At 46.1% G+C, this 21,812-nt stretch overlaps 2 protein-coding genes across 2 annotated transcripts in view; both read left to right on the top strand.

The window, feature by feature from the left end:
* The first annotated feature begins 4,125 nt into the window (after positions 1–4,125).
* Positions 4,126–10,794, top strand: ptpdc1a (protein tyrosine phosphatase domain containing 1a). The gene is made up of 9 exons (XM_070903084.1): positions 4,126–4,345; positions 4,475–4,646; positions 4,993–5,073; positions 5,746–5,864; positions 7,999–8,136; positions 8,229–9,319; positions 9,973–10,158; positions 10,421–10,531; positions 10,619–10,794. Exons 1-9 carry the CDS (start codon positions 4,126–4,128, stop codon positions 10,730–10,732), a joined length of 2,232 nt encoding a protein of 743 aa, XP_070759185.1. The 3' UTR covers positions 10,733–10,794.
* A 6,557-nt stretch (positions 10,795–17,351) lies between these two features.
* The window catches only part of wnt7aa (wingless-type MMTV integration site family, member 7Aa), a 7,534-nt gene continuing 3,073 nt past the window's right edge, over positions 17,352–21,812 (top strand). The window contains exons 1-3 of the mRNA XM_070903431.1: positions 17,352–17,422; positions 17,842–18,068; positions 20,299–20,570. Of these exons, the coding sequence (XP_070759532.1) occupies positions 17,352–17,422; positions 17,842–18,068; positions 20,299–20,570 (570 nt within the window). The remainder of the gene's footprint in view (positions 17,423–17,841; positions 18,069–20,298; positions 20,571–21,812) is intronic.

The following is a 21,812-nucleotide window of genomic DNA, read 5'->3' as shown; positions in this document are numbered from 1 at the left end:
GCAGTGTAAAAGAAGTCCAAAAACAGTCGCGGATGGAAAAAGACAGGCTCTAACTTTACACCGTAAATTATTCGTAGACCATAGGAGCCGCGCTCTTAACTGGAGTGGCATTGTGACCTAAGCGTGACCTCTCTGTGAAGTTGGAAAAGATACTTGCTTTTCAATAACATTCTTACCGAGAAGTATTCAAATCTATTTTTCGGATGAACTATTCTCTCAGTAAATGTCTATGAGGCCTCAAAGAATATGCCCCACACATTGAAACACTACAGCTATACTTGTGGCTGGTTAGACCTCCTCTCGGGACTACATTATGGGACTTACTTGTTGATAAATATAATGGCACATTAGAATGATGATTCATTGTCGGAATAATTGAGTAACGCTGGGTATGCCCTAAATGTTTACTAAATTTAAAATACAGTAAATGAGTTGACTTTGAAGTTGATAGTAAAATCCAAACACTGGTTTGCATAAATAGTAGTCTATACATTTCTGCTATAAATTGCTAAAATGTTCAGGTTCAAAATCAGTCAGAAACATCGTTGTGGAATTTTGTACCCCTCTTAAAGCTTCTCAAAAAACGTTCCACAGACATTTTGTCACAGTAGGATAAAATGAATGATGGCTGAATTCCGTTTAGCTGCTTCAGCTCCCAGGTCCTGGTAGCGTGCACGGCTTATAGCAGGGCCTGTTTAAACTGAAGTGTGTAGACGCACTTGTTTCGGAATTGCTGCGCATATATTTTGTGTTACACTAACGTAATGATTAATCGTTAAAACAATTGTGTGTGCAAATAACTAAGTGCCCCCTTGTTCAATGTGTCCCATATTTCAGCATTTATTATCATACGTCATGCTCAAGCTGATTACAGATCACTCACCGTGAGTCATGGTGAAATGTATTGTGTTGGAAGAACTGTGGAATATGATACCATTTGGATGGCTTTGGGGGGGAATATGACAACTATCATATGAAAGGTTTCGATTTTACGTTTTGATATGAAGTATACGCCGCTGTGTCGCCATATTTTTCATTCATTCTATAACATATTGGAACTCATGGGTGAATACATATTTTATTTTTACACCATTCACCTTGATTCTTCTTTCAAGTCAAGGTGAAACTGTGATTTGTGATTATGGAATTGCAACAAAGCAGTAGTTCCCAAAATGGGTTGCGGGTGCTCTAAACAATATGAGCTAAAGAGGAGGGAAAATGAAAGGTTTAAAACTGTAAAAGAAATCCGTTCTGTAATTTCATAGTAAACAAGTCAAACCTTCCCTCATATAGACCCCTTGCTCTCTGATTAATCCGTCCTAATTGACAAAGAGGAAGAAGGGGGGGGGGGGGGGGGGGGGGGCAAAAGGTCGAGGAGTCGTTATGCCATCAAAAAGTTAGCATGTGAAGTACAGCGACCCTGCTCAATAGTTAATGACCACAGTGAGGCAGAGAGCTGTAAAGGTGCAGAGTTTCACTCCTGCAACACCAGTTAGCACAAGTGCCGAGGCCCATTAGAGCTCCGGGTGTAACGTGAGAGACGGTCGGTCCCCGGAGTTAAATTGACACTCCGGGAGATCAGAGCGACACAAATCTCATATCGGGCTACTTAAATCAGATGCGCAAGTCAAGAGGCTTTGCTCTGAAGTGGGACAATAGCAGGTGGATGTGTGTTCACTTGAATAATTGATAAGCGTGGCGTGAGCCCAATAAAACAGGAGGGACTGTTCGCGGCTAAAACACACATGAAATGGAGTGGCAGCTGCATGCTTATCTCCAAACCTCTCTGTTTGCCGTCCGTGTGGTTGCCCTCTGAAGTCAGTGCGGTTTGTAACTCAGCACCTTGGATCTCGGACGTGCTCCCGGGCTCCCAGTGTTGTTGTCCCCCCCCCCCCCCCCCCCCCCCCCCCCCAGGCCACGCCCACCTGCTCCCAGGGGTGCAGCGTGGTCAGGCTGACACACGAGCTGCTGACATGGTGGCTCAGTTTGCACTTTTCCCTCTCCGTCCCCCGGGCTTGTTTTGCCAGGCAACGCCGCTCGCGCTCCTCCATATCTCATTTGTGTGCGCGCGCCTTGTGTTGTTGTGTTTGTTTGCATTATCAGCACCGCCGAGGCTTCTGCTCGGTAGATGTTTGTTATTTCCATCTGCCTTTGACACACAATGCTTCCTCACACCTTTTTTAGCCCCTGCCATGGCAGCCGGTGTCAGCATACTGAGTGACCTGCCTTACTCCAGGAGTGGAGCCCGCAGTGGAGAGATCAGCACCGAGATGGAGACAGGTGAGAGATTTTTTTTTTTTATGCTGGCAGTTTTGCAGCTGTAGCATCAAAGCGAGAGCTGACACTTTCAGGTGAAACAAAGCAAAAGTGATTCATTTGTTGTGAGAGGCTGTTATTTACGTAGCTGAGCATGAGGTTTACCATCATTTGGAGTGTTAGGTGCACAAGGTGGATGCAGTATACTTCAGAGCCGATGAAGCAGTCAGCAGGTCTATTATCTGAGAGTGTTTGATTGTTACTTAAGCACGTGATGATAACTGAAGCTGAAGGTTCCATTTCCGTCTATCAAAGATAAACATCAGTGTCGATGCTGGCGGTTATTAGTGTTTCGCGAATGAGACGTCTGTTGTCATGGATGTGACAGATAATATGGCCACAGAGCAAGACATGTCAGTAATGGCTTCCCCCGATAGGTATGTATGAGGCAAGTGTATTTCTTGCATTTGTTTATATCTTGTTTATGTTGCACTCTCACCCTCCCATGTCTCTGCTTAAGGTTAGAATGGGTTGTTGTTGCTTTGGTGTGGACCTATTTCCTGCATTGACCATCAAAAATGATGCTTAGTGGATGAAAAAAACACACATTGTAGCACACATGTTGTTATCCATTTTGTCGGGACGTTTGTACAAAATTGAGACTGGGATTTACCTTTTTTCTTTTTTTTTTTCCAGCCCACTCATGTGATGTTATATTTTGTCGGCTATTCAAGTAATATGTCTCCCTTCTGAAATATGAAGTTTCTGAGTGGTCCTCCTGTTCGCTTTCTAGAATGTTCCAAGCTTAATTTCAGAAGACAAATCGTTCCTCTGGTCCTGGTTTGAAGACTAGCTAATTAAGCCGGTTCAACGGAAACGGGCGCCAACAGGTGGAAAAGAAGAGGACTGGTGAACGTGGCCACGTGTTGTGCAAGCCGGTCATCCGCGGCGTGTTTGCTGCCTGCTGCTCCCGCACACTGAGAGCCAGCAGTCTCAAACCTTCACCTTTTTGGCTTGGGTTCGATTGTTCACTGGCCACTGAATTGCTGAGCAGCACAATGTCAGTATTACAATTACACAGCCTTGTCTGAAACCAGTGGATGCGAGCTCTCCCATTGTTAGTACTCTTCTGTTATTGATATTCAAATATAAGAAAAAGTATGCATTTATTAACATAACAACCTTAATTGTCATTTTTGGCAGTGGCAGGCAATAGTAGTGATATTTCAAAATACACGTGCAGCCCATAAAACAATCTAGCTGTTCCAGCTTTATATGTGAGGACTAGTTTCATGTTGTTATTAACTGAACGTAATTGACAAAATCATCAGTTTTACAAAATAATCTATTTCATTTTGGTGATAATTGTTGTTACGTTGATTGTTGACATTTTCTAGACTAAAAGATTGATTCATTAACAGAAAAAAACAAAAAAAAACAATGAAAAGGTTAACTTATGATGAAAATAATGGACACACGTTGCTCTGGAGAAACACTAGCTCTTTCAAAAAGACATCATTCATCGTGTTATTCGGTCAAATGTCACATCCCTGTGCATTTTGTGTTTAGTACGGCGTTTTTTTCCTCTTTCATTCACGAGCCGCCTTCCTCAGATCTGCGCGTTGTGTCTGTCTCCGTGTGCAATTTGTGTGTGCGCCTCCATTTACCTCCCACTGACGACTTTGGAGATGGTTGTCATGGTGACACATCAAATGCTGCTGACGAACTGGTAGGTTGTATTTGCCTCTCTTTGCCAACAGTTGATTGTTGTGTGATGAGTCATCACGGGCACAGAGCTGTTGAGCCGGGAGCCTTTTGTCAGTGCAGCAGACACGCTCGCAGTGGTGCGGCGGCGGCGGCAGCGGTAAGATGCAGCTGCACCGAGGGCGCCACTCCTTAGCCGGGGAGGTGACGACGGTCAGCGGGCGGAGGCACAACCGCAGGCACTCGGCCTCGGACATCCTGCTGAATGTCCTGCAGCGCAGACGCAGCTCTGCCCTGGAGACGCTGTCCTCCTCCTCACACAGAGTCATGGTGGCCGTCAGCGTGAACCAGCCTCAGCCTCCCGCTGAATGCCGGACCAGGAGATGTAACCACAGCATTACCTACTGTTTTTCATTTAGGGGTTTGATGATGACTTCAGCTGCAAGGAAAGCATTGCACTGATGAGTATTGTCACATTGTTCTTACGTGTCTTATTTTTTTTTTGTCTCTACAGCCAATGCTAGGGTCCCTACAGCTAAGTACACCAAGATGGGGGAGACCCTGAGGCACGTCATCCCCGGCCACATGCAGTGCTCCATGGCCTGTGGAGGGAAAGCCTGTAAATACGAGAACCCCTCTCGCTGGAGTGATGAGGAGCAAGCCGTCAAGGGTATTTACTCGTCCTGGTATGTTGAGCAGTCTTGCTGCTAACCTTTCACACGGCGTCTCAGTGTTCCTGTACTTTTCCTCTCCGCGCTGTGCTTGATATGCACGGGTCACTGGAGTCCACATCAATACTCGCATGGAAAGTCAATACATTTGTCCCGGTTTTTGCTTTGCACTGTAATCTGTTTTTGAAATGGAATCACTGAACAAGGGAGAGCTTTTAGCTGCAGTGCGTCAGCATGTCAGGGCTTTAAAGCCATGTTTAACTTAACTAAACAGTCCTAGTTCAGCTTTTATTTTTATTTTTTTATGCTTTTGCTCTATATACCACAACTCCCCCTAACATGTCATATTCTCCACTTACAGGATTACTGACAACTTGCTAGCTATGGCAAGGCCTTCCACCGAAATCATAGAGAAATATAATATAATTGAACAATTTCAAAGGTACAGTAGTCTCTTTCTTTCATGCCTCCATTTGAATTTCAATTTGTGTTTGATCTGTTGGATTCTTTATTGAAATAACAGTGAAACGGATGTTGTTGAATGGTTTGCCCCAGCTCATCTTTGTTCACCTGCAGTGCAGAGTACTACAATATTTTACCCAAGTAAAAGTACTGTTATTACTTTAAAGAAATGTAACTCAAGTACAAGTACAATTACTTGTAGATCACCATAACCAGTCCACTTGGCCAGTTTGTCAGCAGAAAGGCCTCACACACCTCAGTATAGTTCCTTAGTGAATGCAGAAGTCACCTGAAGGATGCACTGTGAGCATTTTAGCAGACCCAGCATGCACCTGTCGGTCACTCAACATCTTGGGTGTGTTTTGATTTGGGATCGCTTAGCATGCACTCGCTCCGATGGTGCATTAAAACCAGTGATTAATTAAGGTAGACGCAGCCTTCCTTTTTTTTTTTTTTTACCTACGCAGAGGCACAACAACGCTAACCACAACCCATACTGACGTAATTCTTTATTAGATTGCATTGTTGTGCCGTTCACAAGCTGCTTACCCTAGCCCAGTTGCGACTGCACAATTCTTTCATGTGATGAAGTACACAGAAAGGAGAGTGAATGTAAGTTGCATGTGTTGTGTTGACTTGTTGCTGTGCTCAGGTGTGGTTTGAAGACGGTCATTAACCTGCAGCGGCCCGGAGAACACGCCAGCTGTGGCAACCCCCTGGAGCAGGAGAGCGGCTTCACTTACCGACCCGAAACTTTCATGGAGGCAGGCAGTGAGTCTCTACATCCGCCCCTCACCAACACGCGCCGTACATCCCCTAAAAACCAGACATAAACCAATAACCCTAAATGGAGTGTGACTTACAGAGCGGGTACCTGATGAGAGGAAAAAACCCCGAAATCTCTGAAAGTGAACGCGATGTGAATGATTTGATAAAATCATGAGAAATTCAAGCGTGCATTTTTGTCACTTGGGGGGGGGGATGTATGCTTAATGTGACTGCTAACTGACGAAAACTCCAGAAGAATACCTTCTGCACTTCAGCAGCTTAATTATAATAACCATCAGTTAGCAAAAACTGCTAGCTGGCTAATAACGAGCCATAAACTTCACACAAAGGCGTGGAGACAAACGTTTTACCAGCCACAAGGAGAAGAATTGCTAAGGTTTTAGATTGGATAGCTATCTGATCTGCTCATAAAGCATAAATGGGGTCAAAATAAAGTCTAATAACTGGAGACTGCATTTTAATAGTCATAATGAACCAAGATCATCTGTTTGTTTTTTTTTGTTTTTTTTGCTTGCTCTGATTAAAGAGGCCCAGAATAATGCTGCTGTCTTAAAACTGCAGTAATTCCCCTTTTAGTTATTGTTACATTCAGACAATAACACAATAATATGACATACATTAGCCCTCCCTAATTTCCGCCTCTAAACAGCACACAGTTTAACATTTGTTAAACAAATCTAAATCATGGATTCATTTAAATAGAGCTCTTTCCACGTTTGCACAAGACGTCGAGGCGACTGCATGACCAGAGAACGGCGGTGAAATGAGTCTGTGGAACACATTCAGTCTGCATCTTATGTGCAGCAGCAGCAGCAGGTACGTTTTCCTCAGACCATCAGTATTTCGTGTTTTGCCTACACGCGGAAACGCGGCGTGGTCCCTGGTAACCAAGGAATTACCGAGGGATCCTTTGCAAGTTGGCCGTGTTGATTCCATCCTCTTCCTAACGAGCTCTCCTGAGATCTGTACCCGAGCCACCTCACCAAAGCGTCAGCTGGCTTTTCGAGTGGTGCCCTCTCACTCGGTAGAAAGCCTCCAGCACAAACACTGGCTTGTTGTTTCGCTGTAGGTCTTGCGCAGTCCTTCACACTCAGACATGTCTCAGACATTCAGACATTTGATGAACAAACGGCTCTGGAGAGCCCCTTTCAGACATGCACCTCTTTATCTAAATGTGATGACTCCCATTGTTTTGTTTGTTTTTTTTGTCGAGGGAACCAGGGCGATGCCCACAAAAATACGTCATCCCGGCAACACTCTGTTGAACATGTCGGCCTCAAGTCTGAATAAGCACCTGAGCCACACACTCTCTTTTTTTTTTTTTCTTTTTTCTTTCCTATCATAACATTTCTAACTCTCTCTCTCCTCGCATACCAGATGCCAAATACTGTGGGAGCTTTGTGACTCTTTCTGTAAATGTGCTGTCATGTCTGAATGAAGCTGTAAGGAACCTTTTTTTTTTTTTAAAGGGGAACTCCTCTGATTTTACACATCAAAGTCTGTTCCCAGGTGTTGGGGCAGACTACTGCAAAAAAAAAAAAAAAAAAAAGGTTGCCTAAAGTCTTCAGTGTCTCCAAACGGAGCTGTTGATAAATGGCCTCAGATGATGTCGGTTGGGGGTGAAGACTACAATGAAACCCTCTTACCTCAGACCTCTGTAGCCCTTGTCTTTTAGTACAACCGAATGCCGCTATCCTGACTGACAGGCCGCCGTGGTAGCAACTTGTCAATCACAAGGTAGCCACGCCCTAAAGCACCCCCCCCCACACACACACACTTTATCATCTATTTTACTGTAAATGGGACCATAATTCACAAAATGAACGCCGTGCTGTCTTGAAGAAGACTTGAGACCATGAACTCATCAGGGAATGGTTTACTGAGATCGTAAATCGAGTTAGAAGAAGGGTCATTTTCTCATAGACTTTTATACAAGCGGACTAACATTTTTGGTAACCAGTGGAGTCGCCCCCTGTTGGCCATTAGACACCTGCAGTACAGTATGTCTGGATGAAGAAAGCCATCACTTGATGAGACAGATGACGCCAGCAGTATTAGGTCTGAAAAGGGCAGATAATGAACAGCTCTGAATTCTTCTGGCTTTTGTGTATTTCAGTTTATTACTACAACTTTGGGTGGAAAGATTATGGTGTGGCGTCTCTGACTACAATCCTTGACATGGTGAAAGTCATGTCATTTGCTGTCCAAGAGGGGAAACTGGCTGTCCACTGCCATGCCGGTCTTGGAAGAACAGGTATATGGAATTGCTTAAATATTCATTCATGCTTGTAAAATATCAGTTTTGCATTTTTTTTTAAAAAAAAAATCTTTTTTTTTATCATGTAGGGGTGTTGTTCGCTTGTTACTTGGTTTTCACATCCCGGATGAGCGCTGACCAAGCGATCCTCTTTGTGCGAGCCAAGAGACCCAACTCCATCCAGACCAGAGGCCAGCTGCTGTGTGTCAGGGAGTTCGCCCAGTTCCTGGTCCCTCTCAGAAGTGTCTTCTCCTGTGCAGAGCCCAAAGTGAGCGCTGTCACCTTGTCCCAGTACCTTACCCGGCAGCGCCACCTCCTGCACGGCTATGAGGCTCGACAGATGAAGAACGTGCCAAAGGTCGTCCAGCTGGTGTGCCGGGTCCTTGTCGACATCGCAGCCAACCGACAGGTGGTGATCGAGGACGAGTGGCTGGAGATCCCCGACCTCACGGCCGAGGTGGAGAAGACCGTGTCCCAGCAGGCCCTTCAGCAGCTCGGGAAGGAGATGAGAGGGAAGGGGATTCCTGTTCCGCCTTGTTCATCCCATCATCTCAGCCCGCCCGCCCCGCAGTCCGGACCTCCTCACGACCAACCTCTCGCCAGTGATAATGAGCTCGACCCTCTGTGGAGGCAGCAGAACGTAGAGAGCCCTCTGAGATCGTCTCTGTCCAACAACAGGAGACTCAGTTACAGCGATTCTGTCCTTCACAAGCTTGGACCACAGCCGCACCATTTAGGGAATCTGAAGAGCAACAAGCCGATCCACCGCCGGATCAAACATTCCCTGTCTCACAGCAGCCTTACAGCCTGTAACCCTCCCAGATTTTGGGACCTCTCCCCTCAGGGCATTATCAGCAGCATTCAGGACCCCGTCACAGAAGCAAAGCAAGACGCCGGACCCCCCCTTTTAAGAAAGCAGCTACACAAGGGGCATCAGAGTCTGTCTTTAGATCTGTCCGAGCAGGGACGGCGATCCCGCTGCTACGCCACACTGCCAGCCTTATCAACCAAGAGCATACTGGTAACCAGTGAGAAGCAGCCAGGCGTGGATGCGTCGGACGGAGGGAATGTCTCCCCACAGTCTGAGCTCTCCCCAGAGAGCAGACGCCTGCTGGTGGCCAAGGCTCTGGCCATGGACCTGACAGACAAGGATCTCACCTCCAAGGTGTCAATGTGGCAGGTCGGGTACCGCATTAAAATACTCTCAAATATACCATGCCTTAGTAGTCTTGGCCATGCATACATGTAACTGGGTTTTAGAGAATGTATACACATCATTACACAATTCATCTTTGTAAAAAAAAAAAAAAACGTATATTACACATATTATATCATTATTAATGAACCCACAGGCGTCCGACTGCCAGAAAGACATTATTTTAACAGTTCGATACAGCCGGCAGTGTTACGTATTCCACGTCTGAATGCAGTGTCAGTAATCAGTATGCAGATTTGACAGGTAATATAAAGATCATTGCAGTGTCGCATGATGGAACGACTGAAGTAGTTATCCGATGTATCCGCTTGAGTAAAGCCGAAGAGAGAACACCCAGAGGTGTGAAGGATGCGCAAGGAGCAGCAAGAGGGTGTGTGGGGAAATGCGGTGTCATGAGAACGCCTAATCACCATCTCCTCTCCACAATTAACGGTGAAGGTGTAACATCCAGTGCCACGCATACATACTGCCTGTTACTAGCTTCTTTTTTTTTTAATCCCCAGTTCAATATGAGTATGACAAATATAAGTTTACACTATACAACTTTGTCATCCCTTATTTAAACCTGCAACCTTTTTTTGTTTTTTTGTGCTCTTGGTGTTTTTTGCGACGCGCAGACGGAGCTGAACTCCAGAGAGGGGGCGTGGGAGAGGCTGTGCATGGAGAGGGATCCCCTGGTCCTGTCCTGTCTGATGTGGTCGTGGCTGGAGCAGCTCAAGGATCCGGTCATGAGCAGCCACGATGTAAAAACCCTCAGTGAGAGGAACGTGAACCCGCAGAGCGCCCTCGACTCGCTGGAAAAGGTAGGCGCAAAATGCGATTGACTCGACAGATTATTCCATGTTGCTATTTCGCGGCTGTTGACGGACGTTTTTTTTCTGCATTGTGGGACAAGGCTGTCCATCAACGCTACACATATATATATATATATATATATATATATGTTACGATCTATTTATAATTTTGCCATTCTCATTGTCCATACTGTAATTATATTATGTGGGTCTGTTCTCGCTTTTAAAAGAAATGTGAAAATGTTGTCGCCCCCCCCCCCACCTCTGACAGGGCCACAGACTGACTCTGCTGTGTATCCTCGACTGTGCTGCTCGCCTCCTGCCGATGCCTGAAGAGGTGGAGGCCAGATTTCTCAACCAAACGATACAAGTCTTTACTAAGGTGAGTGTCAACGTGAAGCCGGATGTGGAATGTGTTGAGATGCGAGCGTTTGCATGAGCAAAAATTGACTTTTCCCGTGCTCCCCAGATTGACCCCGCCTCAGAGGACGACGAGTCTTTGAACACGACACTGAAAGCAATCCTGAGTCCCATTCTCCATGAGCTGTGTGACAAAGCTGCGGAGGACAATGAAGACTCCTGATCCTGCCGGTCGACGGGACGGGGTCCGACAAGAGGAAGACTCTCAAACAGGGCTCCTCTCTAATTTATGGGCATTACTGTATTTTAAGCCAGTTCCTTGCATCAGATTCTGCTGAGATCTGCCAATCTTGGGTCTTTCAAGGTATTTGAGGACTCCGCAATTTGAAGGGTTTAGCATTTCATTTTTCTTGGAAGCTCTTAATAGACTCTAAGCACTGCCATTCTCTATGTTGATGTGCCACTGTGCTCAGTTTGAAAGCATTTGTTTGTCATCTGTAATATTTGTGAGGGACTAGATGTTGTTTTTTATTATCTGTTACTAGGTAGAAAAATGACTGAGAAACATTCTCATGATTTTGACATAATGTTATTTAAACGTTTAACTCGGCTGTCGAAGCTGTCGGCAAACCAAAAGATGTTTTTACACTGTGCAGTTGCTATAATGTGTCTTATTTATTCCGATCTTCTTATTTCAAATGCAGCAATTGGTTTAATAACTATAACCTGACGACAAGTTGCTATGTTCATATAGAATGTAAGTGTGTTTTCTTAGAGTCAAATGCAAACTGTGGCTGTTGTCATGGCAATGCAAATTTGACAGGCCACAGTGCATATTTGCTTTTCCAATCAATTTTCATGTCCTTAATACCGCGTGCACCAAAAACCTCTCACTGTTCTGTTTGTACATGCATCTGTAAAACGTCAATCTGCCTCCACTGGTGCATTTAGCAAAATGCTGTCTGGACTCTGTTTGCTGCTGTGTGTAACGTCGCCTTGTGTGTGTGTGTGTGTGTGTGTGTGTGTGTGTGTGCGCGTACGCGTGTGTGTGTGTCAAGAGGAGTCAGTGGCCGCCTTTCCCCTCATATGTCTAATGTATGGACACAATGTAACGTGGATCTGCTTGACACACACTTGAATGTGGAACATTGATGGTAAATACTAACACGAAGGACACGAGACGTTGTACTGTGGGGAGTTTTTCGACAAGCACTATTTTTTCATTGTTGCGACGGGGCTACTTCTTACAGAATTAAACACAACTTACTGCAAGCTACAGTCTTGTGAGCTGTGCCTGTCTTTTTATGGACTTTTACCATTTAGGCTCAGAAAGAAAGGAAAGTGTGCCCCCTGGTGTTGTCACAGTGGTGCAACATCCAAACCCACTTCATTCCAGAAAGAGGTGTTCGACCTGGTCCCGAAATTATTACTCAATAATATTGCCTACTGTAGCTTTAAGTAATTGGCAGTCGTAATTTATGATCGTCATTGCACAGTCCTCTATATTTCATGACACCTACCATTTCCGGGTGAGACCATCTCAAATGGATGAGTTACTGTCATTATTCCGAGAAGTCATAGCATGATGAATTGGTGTGTTTTTTTTTAATGAAACATTTCCCTTATTTGTGGGCTTATTAAAGTCTCTTACAAGGCTGTATATATATATATAGCATCATATTAATGATCATATTCACATACCATATCTAAACTGATGAAATTGCAGGAACTAGCATGTATTTACAAATGTCACATGGGTGTATTCAACGTGTAATTATTAATTATTTATAAAGTGATTATTTATAATGATGAAATAGTGACGTAGCCACCCATTCACACATAACGTCGTGATTACGGTTCTCGCTGTAGTCTGCACTCCGAGACAGCAGGGGGAGGCTGTGTGCCTTTAAGGCGGTTGTAAAGCTGCGCCAACAGCCCACGAAGAAGAAGCTGGGGGTGGAGGAGCGTCTCGACATGGCAGACAGGTGGGTAGACTGTGTTAACCATACATTTTTTTTTTGTAGTTAAATACACCTCAATGCCCGGACATGTGTTCTGTAGAACACTTTCTAATAGCGCCTGGCGTGGTTTTGCGCCGGAAGAGCCGGCTGCTGCACTTTTATCCGACGTTTGTCCTTTTTCTGGACAACCATGCTGGAACGTGCTGCTAGCTAGCCGTTAGCTCGACAGTGTTAGCTAGCAAGTTGTAAGGAGTGGTTAACTGACGTAGCTAGCAGAGTGCGGCGCAACGGGTAGAGCGCGTTAGGCGTGCTGTTAATTACGATATTTAGTAGGACGCTCCCCCAACGATGAAAATATCCAAATAAGATGTTGTAGTTCATAAATGACCAGTCACGTTGGCTAATTGTTGGAACCAGCTAGCTAGCTTGCTAGCTTCCACTGCACATTGAAGGAGTGTCGGACCTGGTCACAGCCTTTTAACGTGAACTAAAGGCTGAGTTACTAGAGTTACTCATTCCGTCGAACCCCTCCACCCACCACCCCCCGAATTAAACGCATGTCAGGTTAGCCAAACAGCAGAGCAGCCTTGCATGCAAACGATGTTTTTCTTATTTTCCTGGCACAACACCGGGCAGACAGTAGTTGTGTGAATTGAAAGAACATCCGTGTTTGCTTGGAGGTTGGAGGAGATTTGGGTGTAGACGGGCTTCAAGAGAAAAGACTGAACTGAACGCTGGGGGAGGTTGGCAGCTGGCCTACCTGCTGGAAGCTGGAAATGACTGATGTGGTTGAGAGTTAATCCTGGAGCAGACTTGTGTCTTTGGGAGGGGGGGGGGCACAGATCCTGACACATCTCATCTCGTTGTCAGTGTATTGACTAGATGTCAGTTTAAACACTTCTCAGTCATTACATTAGTGAACCTTGCGGTGCACCATTGCTTGTTTTCCCTGTAGCTTAATAAGCCTACTTTCCTATTCCATAAAATAATATTGTCCCATTGACGTTAGCAGAGGCCCTCTTTGTTTTAGGGAGGCGGGGCGTCTCCGCTGCACTGCTGCAGGGACCCTTGGTCCACTTCAGTCCAAATAAAATGTGTGAATGTTGATTTGATGAATTTGTTGTCCAAAACGAAGGCTGCGTGAACACTAGAAAGTGATCAGGCATTTTAATTTATGCTCCATTAATCCTTGAATCAGTGTGGAGGGTAAAGGGAAGGCTTCGTCCCGATGTCTGCCAGCTGCTGTCCGTGGTCCTGAACTTCAAATAAACACCGTCATTTTTCAAATTGGCCTCCCGCCGTGCTGGTTTTTATAGTCTATATCTCCACATACACAGCATGGAGCCGTCTGGAGGTTTTTGTCCAGCGGAGCGACTGGATGAGAGCGGCAGCATCAGTTGTGGGGAGCGACACATTTTACTATCGTCTTGTTATACTCCGCTCTCACCATCTGTGTCCCTCCCCATAAAACTCTGTATGTTGGGGTCCGTTCCTGATGCCTGTCAGATTACAGCAGCTTGTTAACCCTAACAAACTGCTTCACGGTTCTCTTGGAAGAGATCTGAAACCAGGACTGGACGTCATCCAAGCTTTCTTTTATACTTTCAATTCAATTCTCAGATTTTGGTACTGACGCTAAGACGGTCCCTTATTTTTCCAAACTTCGCTGTACGGTTTTATATGTGGTCACACCAGAACACATCAGTTGTAGTCAGAAAGTAGGCTCAACATCCAGCTCTCAGAGACTCATACCAGTCGAGAACCTGCCTCGAGTGTAATATTATTGATGTGGAACCTAACTTCTCACCCCCCCCCCCCTCTCCCATGTGACTTTTTCTCCACAGTCCAAGGTCTAAGCTGTCAGCCCCCTCAGATCTGAGTACAGCTGGTGGTTTTTCCGTCTTCTCTTTCGCTGCAGGAAAACGGCTTTGTTTACACAGTGGGATGAGGTAGTAGGTTGTATAGTTTTTAGGGTCACACCCGCACTGGGAGATAACTATTCAACCTACTGTCTTTCTCAAAGTGCTGAACACACGTCTGAGTCCACCCTCCACCACTTCTGAAGGCCAATTTTCTGGCATCGGTGTTTTCGTGGATCAAGATGTCTTCGAAGAAGCCGTTTATCCCAGTTTCTCACGCAGTGTGAGGTAGTAGATTGTATAGTTGTAGGGTAGTGATTTTGCCCTGTTGGGAGATAACTATACAGTCTATTGCCTTCCCTGAGGAGTGGCATTTCCTCTGTTTTCATTTATGATAAATGGTATCAATCTTTCATCTTCAAAGAGCGCTCCAGGGACCACTAGACGTTACGGACTGCCAGCGGCATGTTTTCTCTGTAAACCATCCTCACCAAAGATTGCAATGTATCCATTATTTTTTTTTTCTGTATTTTTTTTTTGTTGTTGTTCGTTTTCTGTTAATGGTATGTTGACTTGTCAGCATCCTTGCTCACACAGTTGGTTCTTCTGAGTGATGGCTGAACGAAAACAGGATTTTAAAATAGTTTCTGTTAAGCTGCGAAGTATATTTTGGTGGTCAAATGGAATCTGTAATATGAATTCTTTGGTGATAACAGCTTTGTCAGTGGAAACACGAGCTTTATAACAATCTTCTTCACTGGGATGGAAAGGGTACTGGAAGTACCAGAATATTATGCTCAAGTAAAAGTATATGATATAGGATACAACTGTTAAATGAAAGAACCGAGCTCTGATGTCCAAACCAACAATACATTCCAACAACTGATTATCAGTTATAAATATATAGCATCCTTAGAAACGACCTCGACAAGAGGACGAAGCTCAGACGATTAAACAGACGTGAACAACAATAAATAAATAAAAAGCCCGAACACCGTAGTGTATGGAAATATGTTTATTGATACTGTTTGTGTGTGTGTGTCTGCATACTGCGTGTTTATTTCCATATAGCAGGTCGAGGTGACCATTTAGATTTATATAGTAGTAGTATGCTGGGTAGCAATGCATTGTAGCATTATAAAGAGTCGGTCCAGACCTGCTCTATATGTGAAGTGTCGTGACTTGGCGCTATATGAATAGAATTGAAACGTGTATGGGTTTCTGAAATCTCACTCTGAAAAGTGACCTCGTACCAACAGCTGTCGAATAAATTGGTGTCGCTTTATTTTTATGTGTCCCATCATTTTCTATGACTATTGAATCTGGTACTTGTATGGAGGATGGAGACAGTGTTCAATTAGTACACTGGTTCACTCCAGTGAATTGCTAGTGTGACCTAGACAGTCCTTTTAGTCAAGTGTGGGTGAAACAACTGACTGGGAATTGATAGAGGTGTCAGTCAAGCTTAGGCTGTACACACACACACACACACACACACACACACACACACACACACATATGCACACTTGGTCCTCATAGATACACCTTTGTATAGGCTTTAAGTCCAGTACTTGCGAGCACAGTGCGAGTGTCCCACCTTCGGTCCAAGTCGACGTGTCAGTGTACAGTCATGTCATCCTCCAGTCGTTCCCTGTAGTCATTAAGAAGTGCACCCAGAGTACTGGTTGGGTTCTGGCCCTGTGTGCCGCTGTGGGTTCCTGTACTTGATGGGAACTCGGGAAGGCCCTGCACCTCTTGAGCACGATGACAGTAGTTACACAGTTATGTCAGCAGATGGTGCTGCAGTCCTTTAAACTCAGCAACATGAAGGTCATAAGTGATCAAATCTGACTGATCCTGATCCTTAACACTTAACACTTGCTGTTGAACCGGACGCCCTGCGCCTTGGATGCCCTTCATTAAATAAATAAAGCAATTTATGGCTTTGATTCAGTTCCCATTCTAGTTCGCGGTGAACTGCTTTAAAAGTCTTTAACAACCGGTACACTTTTTGAACAGCATGCATGGAATAATAATTAAGATGTTGGAAAATGTGTGCCTGACATCTAAAAGGATTTGAAACAATCTTAAATGACCCTTGACCCTTGATATGGCTAATTTTTTTTTTGTCTATTACACTCTGACTTCTTGCATTCATTTAATATTGTAGTTTCATTAGTGAGCATACATCACTGTTATTATTAATTAGTGTACATACATATGTTTCTGATATGAAAAGATGACCTGTGCATTTCAAGCCTGTGAGTTATGAAGGAACATGTCACAATTGCCCCCCCCCCCCCAGGTCTCCCCTTCAAGATTTCCCTCTGAGAGTGAAGTAGAAGCATACAGTGGAAATACTCAAGTAAAGTCCAAGTATCTCAGTGCAGCACTTGAATGTATGCGTCTCATGAGCTGTGATGGGATCGGTGGGAGGGGCGTTTATTGGGAGCTGCTTGCCTGTCAAGCGTGATGTGAGCGCGGATGATGATGATGATGATGATGATGATGTCCAGAGTCCGGGAGAGGACACGACACCCAACAAGTGCGAAGAGCCGCGGATGTGACTGGCTCCTGGTCTCACGGCTGTACCCGGGTCTGCAGCTCTGAGCGTGTACCTGCAGGCTGAGAGAGAGAGAGAGAGAGTGTGTGTGTGTGTGTGCGTGTGTGCGCACGGCTCAGAGGCAGATCTTCGGATCTGCAGAACACGCCCTGATAGAAAAGGTAGACACACACCCACCCACACACACACACACACACACACGCTCCAGCCCGATCAGTGAGGAGCCGAGCTGCCTACCTGGAAAACTAACAGCCCCAATGCTACAGCACAGGCTCTCGGCACCGGACGCCTGCCAAATGAAATCAGGACGAGTTCACTTCCACAAACTTTGGTTTGTCCCGAGGAGCTTTATTTACGTCGGCGGCCCGGAACACCTGGACACCCCGCGGGACTCGGCGGAGGAGTAAGGCCGGTTGTTGCCACAGCAGTAGCACCGATCCATCGGCGGGGCTGAGCACCATGAGCAGGAAGACGCGGCGCTGGATTTTCCATTTTCTCCTGTGCCTCGGAGTGGTGTATTTGAGAATCGGGTGAGTTCCCGGGGCCTCTGTGCGCTTTTTTTCCTCACACGGGAGCAACTGAGATTTTAGAACGAATGTCGGAGGGGGGGGGGGGGGGGGGGGGAGAAAAAAGAAAAAAAAGTGTGGGGGAGAACTGGAGATTAGTTAGTCAAGCTCTCCACCTATGACAGACTCTTGACAGACCCGCTGTAGAGACATGAGAGCCCCCCCCCCCACCCCCCCTCCTAAAGTCAGGTTTCTGGCTGTGTAGTTAAATACATAACATTTTTATTACATTCCTTTTCGGGGGAGGTGTAGGAATACAGGTATTATACATGTGTGATGTACTCAGATTAAGAGAGAGAAAAAAAAAAAAAAAGGGGGGGGGGGGGGGTGTATTAAACCACCTGCAGAGCGTTCACGTTTTAACCTTTCGCCCTTCACCGCAGGGGCCTCTCGTCGGTGGCCGCGCTGGGAGCGAGCATCATCTGCAACAAAATCCCCGGCCTGGCCCCCCGTCAGCGGACTATCTGTCAGAGCCGCCCCGACGCGATCATAGTGATCGGAGAGGGGGTTCAGATGGGGATCAACGAGTGCCAGTTTCAGTTCAGACACGGACGCTGGAACTGCTCGGCCCTGGGGGAGAGGACCGTGTTCGGGAAAGAGCTCAGAGTGGGTACGTTTGCGAGCCGCGCACCGCATATGTCCCGCATCCGCCTTCACTGACGGAATGTACCGGTTGCTCAAATCCACGGTTTACCCCCCCCCCCCCCCCCACACACACACACACACATTTTCCTATGGAGATCTGTGACATGCAACTGTATGGAGACTAATCTTCCTATAGGATCTGGGTAGATGTTACCACAGAGTTATTACTGTTGTTGTTGTTGTTGTTGTTGTTGTTGTTGTTGAAGGTGAGAGAGATCTGACCAAATGCGGATGCCACCTGAGAGCTCCGCTTCATCGCTGAGTCCTTCTTCCATAAAGTGCCATAAAAAAGTCTTGAGGGGAATTGCTACAATTTGCCCCCCCCCCCCGCCCCCCCCCAAAAAAAGAGCATCTGCTCTTGGTGGGAAAATAAACCACAGATTTTTTTTATATTGTTTTTTTTATATCGTGGATGTGGAATAAGGCTCGAGGCGATGCTCGCTCCAACGACAGCACTGCGGAAATAAGCGTATTTAACGCGCGCTGGTGTTCCGCTGTCTTGTCCTTTTAAGCTGTCATGTGTGTCATGTGTCATTTCCCCCCCCCCCCCCTCCCAAGTGTCTGCATGACTTTTGCGTTGTGTCACATTGCCTGGGATGGCTGCAGCAAATGTGAGTGCAGTCTGGACGAGTCCGGATGGCCTGTGGCGGTCGCAGTTAAAAGCTGTAAGATTTATACAGTAGTTTGGTGTGTGTGTGTGTGTGTGTGTGTGAATGGTCAGCGTGTCAACAGTGGCATCTTTTGTCTGATCATTCCACTGCATACATACCTGTCACCATTTTCCTCCACCTTCTGTTGCCAGTGCATAGTTAGCAACATGCAGCTGAACCACCTTCATGTATGTTCAGAAAGTACTCCCCCCCCCCCCCCACAAAAAAAAGTGTCTTGTCTTCAAGTTCAGACAAGTACTTTCTTCTAGGTTTACAAATTTACCTCCAGGTTCTGCAGCTATGGCAGGGGACATTTTTTGTGTGTGTGTGTGTGCAGATCATCAGATTTAAACAAAACTCATGTCAAGCATTGCAGAATCCAAAAAGTCCCCCCCCCACACACACACATCTAGATGAGAATCCGGCTCGATCCAGCTTGCCCTTGCACGGAGTCGCTGCCCGAATGCATTGTTTTGTTTCAGCAGACTGGAACACTGATAGCCGACAGAATACATCAATTTGGGGATTGTTGTTGGCAGTGATGCAGCAACGTACAGTATTCTGGCATTAGGATCATGTATCCTCCCCCACCCTCCGAGCTGGCTACTTGGAGCAGCTCACCGCGGGCACCGGCTGCTGTTTTGCTGGCTGTAAAGGCAGACCAGAGAGCTAGTTTAGCATCTCGGGGGTTTTGCAAATAGGATGGCCTCTGCCTGTCTGCTTTGCATCTTTTAACAAAGCAAAAGAATCACATCCACATCCAACAGTTGCACGTATACATTTCAGTGTTTGAAGGAGTGACTATGACCTTAAATGTTTGTGTGGCAGTTTAATTGTTAAAGATGATGAGTTTATTGGAGTGGGGTTTTTTTTGTTGTTGCAACTCATGGTCATTTTTGGACACCTTCCACGTGTGCTCCGACAGGAATTATCTCTATTTTAATTTAAAAAAACAACACTTGGACTTGGATTTATGGAGTGGAAATCCATCCATGTAGGGAGGCTTCTGCATGCCTCGCGGATTCACCTCCACAGGGTGGAGCCCGCTGTGACGGCGGCTGGGACAAGGGCCAAAAGTGATGCCTAAACATCTGATGTTTCATCTCCCACTGAATGAAAAAAAAAAAAAAAAAATCATCTTTACCAATCTTATGTCCTCAGCGGATTGACCAATGATGGGGGGGATCTGTTAAAGTGTACTCTCAGATTTACCGACTGTCAGAGTCCTGCAGGTTCTTTGATCGTTACTCACCATGAAGAAGGTAATGGAACTGTCCTGCTTCCCGAGAATGACTTCCCTTCAGCACGACTCTTCTGCTGTTCTGCGCGATACTTTCTGCAACATCCAGAGCTTCCTCCTGAACGTCTGTCCTATCTGTTTTAAGAGAGCTTGATTAATGAATTGGACTTGGCCTGGCTCGTGTGTTTTATGATTTGGTTTGAGGCAGCTATGCCAGGTATGTAAGGAGGCTTGACAGTGCCTGAAATAGTGAATCCTGTTGTTGGCAATTGTGATTAAAAAATGTCTTTTCCTCTTAACTGCAGGCAGTAAGGAGGCCGCGTTCACCTACGCTATCATCGCTGCCGGGGTCGCCCACGCGGTCACCGCGGCCTGCACCCAGGGGAGCCTGAGCGGCTGCGGCTGTGACAAGGAGAAGCAGGGTTTCTACAACCAGGAGGAGGGCTGGAAGTGGGGCGGCTGCTCTGCAGACGTCCACTACGGCCTGGGGTTCTCGAAGGTGTTTGTGGACGCGCGGGAGATCAAGCAGAACGCCAGGACTCTCATGAATTTACACAACAATGAAGTGGGACGCAAGGTATGTTTCAAACGTCCACTTTGTTGCACGTTACATCACAATCAGCAGACAGACAACGCGATGCATGTTCGTAATGATTTAGCCTCTGCAGGAGCGCAAACACGCACAGAGAAGCGCCGCTTTACTCGCTGTTCGTGGTCGCTATCCCAGCATGCACTGCCGAGGGGGCAGGTACTCCCTGGACACGGCGGCGGTCTCCCCTGATACCAGCTCAGGCTGTCTGATCGATGCAGAGAGCCAATCCAATGCCTAATACCTAATGAATCTCACTGCGCCTCACTGCGTGGGACTCATGGGATCAATTCTATGTAAAGCAAGCAGGGATTGCTGTGGCGCTAATGGCTGAACCGGTGGTCACGTCATGGCCGACGCCAGATCCAAGCACGTTGGATCAGTGCAACCACGAACGCAATGGTCACGTCATCCAGCCCTGCTTTATTCTACATTAGTGCAGGTTCGGCTATGTTGTTTTCTCTCTCTAGGGGATTTATAGTTTTGACTTATGAGGCCTTTGTAACATGGTTTGTTGATTAGCTGGTGGGATTTCAGTAGAGGTCTGAGATTAGCTCACTTCGTTCGCATCATTTCACGCGTGGCTAGAAATGAAAGGAGCCGCTGAGGACAAAGTGTGGTCAGATGCTGCGGCCGTTTAGAGAACACAAACAATATCGAGCCAAGGGGCGACAGTGGCTGGTGCACAGCGAGGTGGGCCCATACGAGAGAGCGCATTAGCCAGACCCTGATGTTGTTTGCCTGTGGTCGGACGCAGGGAGCCAAATGACAGATCAATAGAAACTGCAGGATTCTCCGCAAAATGGCCCCTCAAGGAAGCCACAGCGGACGCATGACAGATCAGTCTGAGGCAAATTATAGTAATAACGCTGCGCTGATCTGTGATGACCCAAAGCTTTACGATTGGAGTCAGATTTTAAAGGTTAATGTAAGCGTATCTGCGGTTCAGGTGTCCTGACACGTGCCCATTAAGCAGATTACTAGCGTAGCTTCCAATAGCATTTCTACAGCAAAGATGAGAACACGAATGCAGGTTGACATTAAAGGAACAGTTGGGCATAGATCATTTTGGGAAACACACTTATTTGTTTTCTTGACGAGGGTTTAGATGAGGAGATTGATACCACTCTCGCGTCTGTACGGTAATTGTGAGGCTTACTGCTAGCGGCCGGTTGGCTTAGCTTAGCATAAAGACTGGAAACGAGGGGAAACCGCTAGCCTGGCTCTCGT

The sequence above is a fragment of the Enoplosus armatus genome, chromosome 3 (assembly GCF_043641665.1).
Source record: "Enoplosus armatus isolate fEnoArm2 chromosome 3, fEnoArm2.hap1, whole genome shotgun sequence".
NCBI lineage: Eukaryota > Metazoa > Chordata > Actinopteri > Centrarchiformes > Enoplosidae > Enoplosus > Enoplosus armatus.
This window is presented reverse-complemented; position numbering and strand designations above follow the sequence as displayed.